Source organism: Somniosus microcephalus, unplaced genomic scaffold (genome assembly GCF_052327205.1).
Source record: "Somniosus microcephalus isolate GS21.2 unplaced genomic scaffold, FLI_Smic_1.0 unresolved_chr3, whole genome shotgun sequence".
Classification (NCBI taxonomy): Eukaryota; Metazoa; Chordata; class Chondrichthyes; order Squaliformes; family Somniosidae; genus Somniosus; species Somniosus microcephalus.
The window spans coordinates 57578210-57592022 of NW_028225181.1; the positions used below are offsets into that span (position 1 = coordinate 57578210).

General features: G+C 50.2%; 1 protein-coding gene across 1 annotated transcript in view; it reads left to right on the forward strand.

Moving 5' to 3' along the window:
* LOC147091569 (uncharacterized) overlaps positions 1-12649 on the forward strand; it is a 51438-nt gene extending 38789 nt beyond the window's left edge. Inside the window, exon 2 of the mRNA XM_085976812.1 lies at positions 11878-12649. Within this exon, the coding sequence (XP_085832938.1) occupies positions 12174-12554 (381 nt within the window). The 5' untranslated portion in view covers positions 11878-12173 and the 3' untranslated portion in view covers positions 12555-12649. The remainder of the gene's footprint in view (positions 1-11877) is intronic.
* Positions 12650-13813: the final 1164 nt, after the last annotated feature.

Genomic DNA, 13813 nt, shown 5'->3' on the forward strand with positions numbered 1-13813 from the left:
GGTTAGAATCCCCATGTGCAGACCCGGGGTTAGAATCCCCATGTGCAGACCCGGGGTTAGAATCATTATGTGCAGTCGCAGGGTTAGAATCCCCATGTACAGTCCCAGGGTTAGAATCCCCATGTACAGTCCCAAGGTTAGAACCCCATGTACAATGCTGGGGTTAGAATCCCCATGTACAGTCCCAGGGTTAGAATCCCCATTTACAGTCCCGGGGTTAGAATCCCCATGTACAGTCCCGGGGTTAGAATACCCATGTACAGACCCGGGGTTAGAATCCCCATGTACAGTCCCAGGATTAGAATCCCCATGTACAGACCCGGGGTTAGAATCCACATGTACAGTCCCAGGGTTAGAATCCCCATGTACAGTCCCAGGGTTAGGATCCCCATGTACAGTTACAGGGTTAGAATCCCCATGTACAGTCCCAAGTTTAGAATCCCCATGTACAGTGCCAGGGTTAGAAGCCCCATGTACAATCCCAGGGTTAGAATCCCCATGTACAGTCCCAGGGTTAGAATCCCCATGTGCAGTCCCAAGTTTAGAATCCCAATGTACAGTCCCAGGGTTAGAATCCCCATGTACAGTCCCAGGGTTAGAATCCCCATGTACAGTCCCAGGGTTAGAATGCCCATGTACAGTCCCAGGGTTAGAATCCCCATGTACAGTCCGAGGGTTAGAATCCCCATGTACAGTCTCAGGGTTAGCATCCCCATGTACAGTCCCAGGGTTAGAATCACCATGTACAGTCCCGGGGTTAGAATCCCCATGTACAGTCCCAGGGTTAGGATCCCCATTTACAGTCCCAGTGTAAGAATTCCCATGTGCAGTCCCGGGGTTAGAATCCCCATGTGCAGACTCGGGGTTGGAATCCCTATGTGCAGACCCGGGGTTAGAATCCCCATGTACAGTCCCAGGGTTAGAAACCCCATGTACAATCCCAGGGTTAGAATCCCATTATACAGTCCCGGGGTCAGAATCCCCATGTACAGTCCCAGGGTTAGAATTGCCATGTACAGTCCCAGGGTTAGAATCCCCATGTACATTCCCAGGGTTAGAATCCCCATGTACAGTCCCAAGGTTAGAATCCCCGGGAACAGTCCCGGTGTTAGAATCCCCATGTACTGTCCCTGGGTTAGTATCCCCATGTACAGTCCCAGGGTTAGAATCCCCATGTACAGTCCCAGGGTTAGAATCCCCATGTACTGTCCCTGCGTTAGAATCCCCATGTGCAGACCCGGGGTTAGAATCCCCATGTGCAGACCCGGGGTTAGAATCCCCATGTACAGTCCCAGGGTTAGAATCCCAATGTACAGTCCCAGGGTTAGAATCCCAATGTACAGTCCCAGGGTTAGAATCCCCATGTACAGTCCCGGGGTTAGAATCCCCATGTACAGTCCCAGGGTTAGAATCCCCATGTACAGTCCCAGGGTTAGAATCCCCATATACAGTCCCAGGGTTAGAATCCCCATGTACAGCCCCAGGGTTAGAATCCCCATGAACAGTCCCAGGGTTAGAATCCACATGTACAGTCTCAGGGTTAGAATCCCCATGTACAGTCACAGGGTTAGAATCCCCATGCACAGTAACAGGGTTAAAATCCCCATGTACAGTCCCAGGGTTAGAATCACCATGTACAATCCCAGGGTTAGAATCCCCATGTACAGTCCCAGGGTTAGAACCCCCATTTAAAATCCCAGGCTGAGAATCCCCATGTACAGTCTCAGGGTGAGAAACCCCATGTACAATCCCAGGGTTAGAATACCCATGTACAGTCCCAGGGTTAGAATCCCAATGTACAGTCCCGGGGTTAGAATCCCCATGTACAGTCCGAGGGTTAGAATCCCCATGTACAGTCCCAGGGTTAGAATCCCCATGTACAGTCCGAGGGTTAGAATCCCCATGTGCAGTCCCAGGGTTAGAATCCCCATGTACAATCCCAGGGTAAGAATCCCCATGTACAGTCCCAGGGTTAGAATCCCCATGTACAGTCCCAGGGTTAGAATCCCCATATATAGTCACAGGGTTAGAATCCCCATGTACAGTCCCAGGGTTAGAATCCCCATGTACAGTCCCAGGGTTAGAATCCCCATGTACAGCCCCAGGGTTAGAATCCCCATGTACAGTCCCAGGGTTAGGATACCCATGTACAGTCCCAGGGTTAGATCCCAATCTACAGTCCTGGGTTTAGAATCCCCATTTACAATCCCAGGGTTAGAATCCCCATGTACTGTCCCAGGGTTAGAATCCCCAAGTACAGTCCCAGGGTTAGAATTCCCATGTACAGTCCCAGGGTTACAATCCCCATGTACAGTCCCAGGGTTACAATCCCCATGTACAGTCCCAGGGTTAGAATCCCCATGTACAGTCCCAGGGTTAGAATCCCCATGTAGAGTCCCAGGGTTAGAATCCCCATGTACAGTCCCAGGGTTGGAATCCCCATATAGAGTCCCAGGGTTAGAATCCCCATGTACAATCCCGGGGTTAGAATCGCCATGTACAGTCTCAGGGTTAGCATCCGCATGTACAGTCCCAGGGTTAGAATCCCCATGTACAGTCCCGGGGTTAGAATCCCCATGTACAGTCCGAGGGTTAGAATCCCCATGTCCAGTCCCAGGGTTAGAATCCCCATGTACAGTCCCAGGTTTAGAATCCCCATGTACAGTCCGAGGGGTAGAATCCCCATGTACAACCCCAGGGTTAGAATCCCCATGTACAGTCCCAGTGTTAGAATCCCCATGTGCAGTCGCAGGGTTAGAATCCCCATGTACAGTCCCAGGGTTAGAATCCCCATGTGCAGTCCCAGGGTTAGAACCCCATGTACAATGCTGGGGTTAGAATCCCCATGTACAGTCCCAGGGTTAGAATCCCCATGTGCAGTCCCAAGTTTAGAATCCCAATGTACAGTCCCAGGGTTAGAACCCCATGTACTGTCCCAGGGTTAGAATCCCCATGTAGAGTCCCAGGGTTAGAATCCCCATGTACAGTCCCAGGGTTGGAATCCCCATATAGAGTCCCAGGGTTATAATCCCCATGTACAGTCCCAGGGTTAGAATCCCCATGTACAGACCCGGGGTTAGAATCCACATGGACAGTCCCAGGGTTAGAATCCCCATGTACAGTCCCAGGGTTAGGATCCCCATGTACAGTGACAGGGTTAGAATCCCCATGTACAGTCCCAAGTTTAGAATCCCCATGTACAGTGCCAGGGTTAGAAGCCCCATGTACAATCCCAGGGTTAGAATCCCCATGTACAGTCCCACGGTTAGAATCCCCATGTGCAGTCCCAAGTTTAGAATCCGAATGTACAGTCCCAGGGTTAGAATCCCCATGTACAGTCCCAGGGTTAGAATCCCCATGTACAGTCCCAGGGTTAGAATCCCCATGTACAGTCCGAGGGTTAGAATCCCCATGTACAGTCTCAGGGTTAGCATCCCCATGTACAGTCCCAGGGTTAGAATCGCCATGTACAGTCCCGGGGTTAGAATCCCCATGTACAGTCCCAGGTTTAGAATCCCCATGTACAGTCCCAGGGTTAGAATCTCCATGTACAGTCACAGGGTTATAATCCCCATGTACAGTCCCAGGGTTAGAATCCCCATTTACAGTCCCAGTGTAAGAATTCCCATATGCAGTCCCGGGGTTAGAATCCCCATGTGCAGACTCGGGGTTAGAATCCCTCTGTGCAGACCCGGGGTTAGAATCCCCATGTACAGTCCCAGGGTTAGAAACCCCATGTACAATCCCAGGGTTAGAATCCCATTATACAGTCCCGGGGTTAGAATCCCCATGTACATTCCCAGGGTTAGAATCCCCATGTACAGTCCCAAGGTTAGAATCCCCGGGAACAGTCCCAGGGTTAGAACCCCATGTACAGTCCCAGGGTTAGAATCCCCATGTACTGTCCCTGCGTTAGAATCCCCATGTACTGTCCCTGGGTTAGAATCCCCATGTGCAGACCCGGGGTTAGAATCCCCATGTGCAGACCCGGGGTTAGAATCCCCATGTACAGTCCCAGGGTTAGAATCCCAATGTACAGTCCCAGGGTTAGAATCCCCATGTACAGTCCCAGGGTTAGAATCCCCATGTACAGTCCCAGGGTTAGAATCCCCATGTACAGTCCCAGGGTTAGAATCCCCATATACAGTCCCAGGGTTAGAATCCCCATGTACAGCCCCAGGGTTAGAATCCCCATGAACAGTCCCAGGGTTAGAATCCACATGTACAGTCTCAGGGTTAGAATCCCCATGTACAGTCCCAGGGTTAGAATCCCCATGTACAGTCCCAGGGTTAGAATCACCATGTACAATCCCAGGGTTAGAATCCCCATGTACAGTCCCAGGGTTAGAACCCCCATTTATAGTCCCAGGATGAGAATCCCCATGTACAGTCCCAGGGTGAGAAACCCCATGTACAATCCCAGGGTTAGAATACCCATGTACAGTCCCGGGGTTAGAATCCCAATGTACAGACCCGGGGTTAGAATCCCCATCTACAGTCCGAGGGTTAGAATCCCCATGTACAGTCCCAGGGTTAGAATCCCCATGTACAGTCCGAGGGTTAGAATCCCCATGTGCAGTCCAAGGGTTAGAATCCCCATGTACAATCCCAGGGTAAGAATCCCCATGTACAATCCCAGGGTTAGAATCCCCATGTACAGTCCCAGGGTTAGAATCCCCATGTACAGTCCCAGGGTTAGAATCCCCATATATAGTCACAGGGTTAGAATCCCCATGTACAGTCCCAGGGTTAGAATCCCCATGTACATCCCCAGGGTTAGAATCCCCATGTACAGTCCCAGGGTGAGAATCCCCATGTACAGTCCCAGGGTTAGAATACCCATGTACAGTCCCAGGGTTAGATCCCAATCTACAATCCTGGGTTTAGAATCCCCATTTACAATCCCAGGGTTAGAATCCCCATGTACTGTCCCAGGGTTAGAATCCCCAAGTACAGTCCCAGGGTTAGAATTCCCATGTACAGTCCCAGGGTTAGAATCCCCATGTACATTCCCAGGGTTACAATCCCCATATACAGTCCCAGGGTTACAATCCCCATGTACAGTCCCAGGGTTAGAATCCCCATGTACAGTCCCAGGGTTAGAATCCCCATGTAGAGTCCCAGGGTTAGAATCCCCATGTACAGTCCCAGGGTTAGAATCCCCATGTACAATCCCGGGGTTAGAATCGCCATGTACAGTCTCAGGGTTAGCATCCCCATGTACAGTCCCAGGGTTAGAATCCCCATGTACAGTCCCGGGGTTAGAATCCCCATGTACAGTCCCAGGTTTAGAATCCCCATGTACAGTCCCGAGGGGTAGAATCCCCATGTACAACCCCACGGTTAGAATCCCCATGTACAGTCCCAGTGTTAGAATCCCCATGTGCAGTCGCAGGGTTAGAATCCCCATGTACAGTCCCAGGGTTAGAATCCCCATGTGCAGTCCCAGGGTTAGAACCCCATGTACAATGCTGGGGTTAGAATCCCCATGTACAGTCCCAGGGTTAGAATCCCCATGTGCAGTCCCAAGTTTAGAATCCCAATGTACAGTCCCAGGGTTAGAATCCCCATGTCGAGTCCCAGGGTTAGAATCCCCATGTACAGTCCCAGGGTTGGAATCCCCATATAGAGTCCCAGGGTTAGAATCCCCATGGACAGTCCCAGGGTTAGAATCCCCATGTGCAGTCCAAGGGTTAGAATCCCCATGTTCAATCCCGGGGTTAGAATCGCCATGTACAGTCTCAGGGTTAGCATCCCCATGTACAGTCCCAGGGTTAGAATTCCCATGCACAGACCCAGGGTTAGAATCCCCATGTACAGTCCGAGGGTTAGAATCCCCATGTACAGTCCCAGGGTTAGAGTCCCCATGTACAGTCCCAGGTTTAGAATCCCCATGTACAGTCCGAGGGTTAGAATCCCCATGTGCAGTCCCAGGGTTAGAATCCCCATGTACAATCCCAGGGTAAGAATCCCCATGTACAGTCCCAGGGTTAGAATCCCCATGTACAGTCCCAGGGTTAGAATCCCCATGTACAGTCCCAGGGTTAGAATCCCCATATATAGTCACAGGGTTAGAATCCCCATGTACAGTCCCAGGGTTAGAATCCCCATGTACAGCCCCAGGGTTAGAATCCCCATGTACAGTCCCAGGGTGAGAATCCCCATGTACAGTCCCAGGGTTAGAATCCCCATGTACAGTCCCAGGGTTTGGTCCCAATCTACAGTCCTGGGTTTAGAATCCCCATTTACAATCCCAGGGTTAGAATCCCCATGTACAGTCCAAGTGTTAGAATCCCCATGTACAGTCCCAGGGTTAGAATCCCCATATACAGTCCCAGGGTTAGAATCCCCATATACAGTCCCAGGGTTAAAATCCCCATGTACAGTCCCAGGGTTAGAATCCCCATGTACAGTCCCCGGGTTAGTATCCCCATGTACAGTCCCAGGGTTAGAATCCACATGTACAATCCCAGGGTTAGAATCCCCATGTACAGTCCCAGGGTTAGAATCCCCATGTACAGTCCCGTGGTTAGAATCCCCATGTACATTCCCAGGGTTAGAATCCCCATGTACAGTCACAGGGTTAGAATCCCCATGTAAAGTCCCAGGGTTAGAATACCCATGTAAAGTCCCAGGGTTAGAATCCCCATGTTAAGTCCCAGGGTTAGAATCCCCATGTGCAGTCCCAGGGTTAGAATCCCCATGTACAATCCCAGGGTCAGAATCCCCATGTACAGTCCCGGGTTTAGAATCCCCATGTACTGTCCCAGGGTTAGAATCCCCATGTACAATCCCAGGTTTAGAATCCCCATGTACAGTCCAAGGGTTAGAATCCCCATGTACAGTCCCAGGGTTAGAATCCCCATGTAAAGTCCCAGGGTTAGAATCCCCATGTACAGTCCCAGGGTTAGAATCCCCATGTACAATCCCAGGGTTAGCATCCCCATGTACAGCCCCAGGGTTAGAATCCCCATGCACAGTCCCAGGTTTACAATCCCCATGTACAGTCCCAGGGTTAGAATCCCCATGTACAGTCCCAGGGTTAGAATCACCATGTACAGTCCCAGGGTTAGAATTCCAATGTACAGTCCCAGGGTTAGAATCCCCATGTACAGGCCCAGGGTAAGAATCCCCATGTGCAGTCCCAGGGTTAGAATCCCCATGTACAGTCCCAGGGTTAGAATTCCCATGTGCAGTCCCAGGGTCAGAATCCCCATGTACATTCCCAGGTTTAGAAGCACCATGTGCAGTCCCAGGGTTAGAATCGCCATGTGCAGTCCCAGGGTTAGAATTCCCATGTGCAGTCCCAGGGTTAGAATCCCCATGTACAGTCCCAGGGTTAGAATCCCCTTGTACAGTCCCAGGTTTAGAATCCCCATGTACAGTCCCAGGGTTTGAATTCCCATGTACAGTCCCAGGGTTAGAATTCCCATGTATTGTCCCGGGGTTAGAATCCCCATGTACAGTCCTAGTGTTAGAATCCCCATGTACAGTCCCGGGGTTAGAATCCCAATGTAGAGTCCCGGGGTTAGAATCCCCATGTACAGTCCCGGGGTTAGAATCCCCATGTACAGTCCCAGGGTTAGAATCCCCATGTACAGTCCAAGGGTTAGAATCCCCATGTACAGTCCCAGGGTTAGAATCCCCATGTACAGTCCCAGGGTTAGAATCCCCATGTACAGTCCCAGGGTTAGAATCCCCATGTACAGTGCAAGGGTTAGAATCCCCATGTACAGTCCCAGGGTTAGAATCCCCATGGACAGTCCCAGGGTTAGAATCCCCATGTACAGTCCCAGGGTTAGAATCCCCATGTACAGTCCCAGGGTTAGAATCCCCATGTACAGTCCCAGTGTTACAATCCCCATGTACAGTCCCAGGGTTAGAATCCCCATGTGCAGTCCCGGGGTTAGAATCCCCATGTACAGTCCAAGGGTCAGAATCCCCATGTACAGTCCCAGGGGTAGAATCCCCATGTATAGTCCCGGGATTAGAATCCCCATTTACAGTCCCAGGGTTGGAATCCCCATGTACAGTCCCAGGGTTAGAATCCCCAAGTACAGTCCCAGGGTTAGAATCCCCATGTACAGTCCCAGGGTTAGAATCCCCATGTACAGTCCCAGGATTAGAATTCCCATGTACAGTCCCAGGGTTAGAATCCCCATGTAAAGTCCCAGGGTTAGAATCCCCAAGTACAGTCCCAGGGTTAGAATCCCCATGTACAGTCCCAGGGTTAGAATCCCCATGTACAGTCCCAGGGTTTGAATTCCCATGTACAGTCTCAGGTTTAGAATCCCCATGTACTGTCCCAGGGTTAGAATCCCCATGTACAATCCCAGATTTAGAATCCCCCTGTACAGTCCGAGGGTTAGAATCCCCATGTACAGCCCAGGGTTAGAATCCCCATGTACAGTCCCAGGGTTAGAATCCCCATGTACCATCCCAGGGTTAGCATCCCCATGTACAGTCCCAGGGTTAGAATCCCTATGTACAGTCCCAGGGTTAGAATCGCCATGTACAGTCCCAGGGTTAGAATCCCCATGCACAATCCCAGGGTTAGAATCCCCATGTACAGGCCCAGGGTTAGAATCCCCATGTACAGTCCCAGGGTTAGAATCCCCATGTACAGTCCCAGGGTTAGAATCCCCATGTACAGGCCCAGGGTAAGAATCCCCATGTGCAGTCCCAGGGTTAGAATCCCCATGTACAGTCCCAGCATTACAATCCCCATGTACAGTCCCAGGGTTAGAATCCCCATGTACAGTCCCAGGGTTAGAATCCCCATGTACAATCCCAGGGTTAGCATCCCCATGTACAGTCCCAGGGTTAGAATCACCATGTACAGTCCCAGGGTTAGAATCCCCATTTACAGTCCCAGGGTTAGAATCCCCATGTACAGCCCCAGGGTTAGAATCCCCAGGTACAGTCCCAGGGTTAGAATCCCCATGTACAGTCCCAGGGTTAGAATCCCCAGGTACAGACCCAGGGTTAGAATCCCCTTGTACAGTCCCAGGGTTAGAATCCCCATGTACAGTCCCAGGGTCAGAATCCCCATGTACATTCCCAGGTTTAGAATCACCATGTGCAGTCCCAGGTTTAGAATCGCCTTGTGCAGTCCCAGGATTAGAATTCCCATGTGCAGTCCCAGGGTTAGAATCCCCATGTACAGTCCCAGGGTTAGAATCCCCAAGTACTGGCCCAGGGTTAGAATCCCCTTGTACAGTCCCAGGTTTAGAATCCCAATGTACAGTCCCAGGGTTTGAATTCCCATGTACAGTCCCAGGGTTAGAATTCCCATGTATTGTCCCGGGGTTAGAATCCCCATGTACAGTCCTAGTGTTAGAATCCCCATGTACAGTCCCGGGGTTAGAATCCCAATGTAGAGTCCCGGGGTTAGAACCCCCACGTACAGTCCCAGGTTTAGAATCCCCACGTACAGTCCCAGGGTTAGAATCCCCATGTACAGTCCAAGGGTTAGAATCCCCATGTACAGTCCCAGGGTTAGAATCCCCATGTACAGTTCCAGGGTTAGAATCCCCATGTGCAGTCCAAGGGTTAGAATCCCCATGTACAGTCCCAGGGTTAGAATCCCCATGTACAGTCCCAGGGTTACAATCCCCATGTACAGTCCTAGGGTTAGAATCCCCATGTACAGTCCCAGGGTTAGAATCCCCATGTACAGTCCCAGGGGTAGAATCCCCATGTATAGTCCCGGGATTAGAATCCCCATTTACAGTCCCAGGGTTAGAATCCCCATGTACAGTCCCAGGGTTAGAATCCCCATGTACAGTCCCAGGGTTAGAATCCCCATGTACAGTCCCAGGGTTAGAATCCCAATGTACAGTCCCAGGGTTAGAATCCCCATGTACAGTCCCAGGGTTAGAATCCCCATGTACAGTCCCAGGGTTAGAATCCCCAAGTACAGTCCCAGGTTTAGAATCCCCATGTACAGTCCCAGGGTTAGAATCCCCATGTACAGTCCCAGGGTTAGAATCCCCAGGTACAGTCCCAGGGTTAGAATCCCCAGGTACAGTCCCAGGGTTAGAATCCCCAGGTACAGTCCCAGGGTTAGAATCCCCATGTACAGTCCCAGGGTCAGAATCCCCATGTACAGTCGCAGGGTTTGAATTCCCATGTACAGTCCCAGGTTTAGAATCCCCATGTACTGTCCCAGGGTTAGAATCCCCATGTACAGTCCCAGGTTTAGAATCCCCATGTACAGTCCCGGGGCTAGAACCCCCATGTACAGTCCTGGGGTGAGAATCCCCATGTACAGTCCCGGGGTGAGAATCCCCATGTACAGTCCCAGGGTCAGAGTCCCCATGTACAGTCCCAGGGTTAGAATCCCCATGTACAGTCCCAGGTTTGGAATCCCCATGCACAGTCCCAGGCTTAGAATCCCCATGTACAGTGCCAGGGTTTGAATCCCCATGTACAGTCCCAGGGTTAGAATCCCCATGTACCGTCCCAGGGTTAGAATCCCCATGTACAGTCCCAGGGTTAGAATCCCCAAGTACAGTCCCAGGGTTAGAATCCCCATGTACAGTCCAAGGGTTAGAATCCCCATGTACAGTCCCAGGGTTAGAAACCCCATGTACAGTCCCAGGGTTAGCATCCCCATGTACAGTCCGAGGGTTAGAATCCCCATGTACAGTCCCGGGGTTAGAATCCCCATGTACAGACCCAGGGTCAGAATCCCCATGTACAGTCCCAGGGTCAGAATCCCCATGTACATTCCCAGCGTTAGAATCCCCATGTACAATCCCAGGGTTAGAATCCCCATGTACAGACCCAGGGTCAGAATCCCCATGTACAGTCCCAGGGTTAGAATCCCCATGTACAGTCCCAGGGTTAGAATCCCCATGTACAGACCCAGGGTCAGAATCCCCATGTACAGCCCCAGGGTTAGAATCCCCATCTACAGTCCCGGGGTTAAAATCCCCATGTACAGTCCCGGGGTCAGAATCCCCATGTACGGTCCCAGGGTTAGAATCCCCATGTACAGCCCCAGGGTGAGAATCCCCATGTACAGCCCCAGGGTGAGAATCCCCATGTACAATCCCAGGGTTAGAATCCCCATGTACAGTCCCGGAACTGGAACCCAGCTCCCGGAAGTGGAATTTCAGCCTCAGTGTTACAAGTTTCATCGGTTACCGGCTGGAGAGATGAATAATTCAAACTGACCCAGAGCTTTTTGATTGGTTCAGTCTGTATATCATTGACCGGCCATTTTAAATTTGAGTGGTCAAGTATTCAAATTCCTGTAAACTCTAATCCCAGATATAAAAGAGGGTAGAGCTGTATTTAAATCAAAGAGTCTTCTTGGAGATTCTCCGAGAGAAGAACCTGGTCAGCTTGAAACAGCTGAAAAATCAGATAAAAATGTCCAATTAGCAGTTTTTGACCAACATCGACTCCCACAGGGATGGGGAATTCTAGAATAAGGAAGGAGCCGGTCAGGTTTTGAAAGGTCTTTACAAAGGATTCGAGGGACTCTTACATATGGGATCTTTCTTTATTTCATCCACTCGAGCAGTTCGAGAACGGACTTCCTCCTGTGTATGTAGAGCTGGATCAATGGGCTGGGACGTGTTTACTTGTTCATCTTTTGTTGAATGCATTTGGTAAGTAAATTTAAAACCAGCTTTGCAGGCGCGATGCTCTATTCACACATTAAAAGTGAGAGAGATGCTGTGGGACACATACTAAGTCAAGTGGCTGAAAATGATTAACAGCCTGGGTTTTGTGTTCAGTGATCACCATGTACAGTCCCAGGGCTAGAATCCCCATGTGTGAAGGAACGTTGTATAGAAACTAGAAGTGTCTGTTCTGAATTTCTATCCTGTACTTAGTGATGACTTTTGTAAACTCCTTTTACAGGGCATTAGAAGGGGCGGATTTGCAGACGGGAAACTTAAACCAAACATCACGTCAAGATCTGACAGTCACTCCATTCATCAGGACCTGAAGAAGATCATCGGCCTTTGAATGTGGAAGGAGAAATGTTTGTCTGTTCTGTCTGTGGGAAAAGATTTCAAACATCAGTGTGACTGGAAAAGCACCGAGACACACACACCCGAGTGAGAGTGTTCCAGTGCACTGACTGTGGAAAGAGCTTTAACCAGTTACACAGCCAGAAAAAACATCGCACCATTCACAGCGGGGAGAAACCGTACATGTGTTCTGTGTGTGGACGAGGCGTCAGCCAATCGTCCAACCTAAAGAGACACAAGGACACCCGCACCATGGAAAAACTGTGGAAATGTGGGGACTGTGGGAAGGGATTCAATTACCCTTCTGAGCTGGAAACTCATCGACGCAGTCACACTGGAGAGAGGCAGTTCACCTGCTTCGTGTGTGGGAAGGGATTCACTCGTTCATCCACCCTGCTGAGACACCAGCGAGTTCACACCAGGGAGAGGCCGTTCACCTGCTCCGTGTGTGGGAAGGGATTCACTAATTCAGCCCACCTTCTGAGACACCAGCGAGTTCACACTGACGAGAGACCTTTTAAATCTCCGACTGTGCGAACTGCTTTAAAAGCTCTGAGGAACTGATTCACCACCAGTGAGTTCACACTGACGAGAGACCATTCAGTTGCTCTCACTGTGGGAAGTAGTTCAGGTGTTCATCCAATCTCATTGAACACCAGCGAGCTCACACTGGGGAGATGCCGTTCACCTGCTCCGTGTGTGGGAAGGGATTCACTAATTCAGCCCACCTTCTGAGACACCAGCAAGTTCACACTGACAAGAGACCTTTTAAATGCTCCAACTGTGCGAACTGCTTTAAAAGCTCTGAGGAACTGATTCAACACCAGCGAGTTCACACTGATGATGAACCATTCAGTTGCTCTCACTGTGGGAAAAGGTTCAGGCAGTCATCCCATCTCATTGTACACCAGCGAGTTCACACTGGGGAGAGACAGTTCACCTGCTACGTGTGTGGGAAGGGAATCATTGATTCATCCACCCTGCTGAGACACCAGTGAGTTCACACTGGGGAGAGGGCGTTCACCTGCACAGTGTGTGGGAAGGGATTCACTCAGTCATCCAACCTGCTGACACCAGCGAGTTCACAAGTGACTGCAGGTTTTGGATTCTGTTGTAATTGCTGCTGTTAATCACATCCAGGACTGAACCATGTTCATTCTGACAGTTGAGGTTTATTTCTGCTTAAGTTAATATCCACTATTACTAGGCTGGAGGTTAATATTATAGCTGATTGACCTGTTGGGGCTGCAATGTCCCTTTAAGAACCGTTGTCTGTGATTGTTCCCCTTAATTCAGGACTTTCATAAGAAATTATTTGGCAATAAAATTATGAATTTTACTTTAACACTAAATTGACCTTTGGTACAAAATCTACAATTTATTGTCTGAAAAGTTCCACTGATTAACATCTCCAATTAGAAAGTGCTGATTAATCCTCACTGACTTGCACATTACACACAGTCGCACCTCCATTATCCACCAGAAAGAAGGGGAATGGGAATTGATGGAGAATCAAGAGTCCCCAAATGTTGCCTCCACTGTCTGGTACAGCAATCTCCTCGGCACGGGAATGGAGACAATTTCAATCCAAGTAATAGGCTGAGTTTAATCTTTCTGGGCCTGTGGGATTGGTTCATATCAGACAGGAGGAGATTGGTGTCAGTGACTGTGGGGTTGGTTTATATCAGACAGGCGGAGATTGGTGTCAGTGACTGGGGTTGCTTTATATCAGACAGGAGGAGATTGGTATCAGTGACTGTGGGGTTGGTTTATATCAGACAGGAGGAGATTGGTGTCAGTGACTGGGGTTGGTTTATATCAGA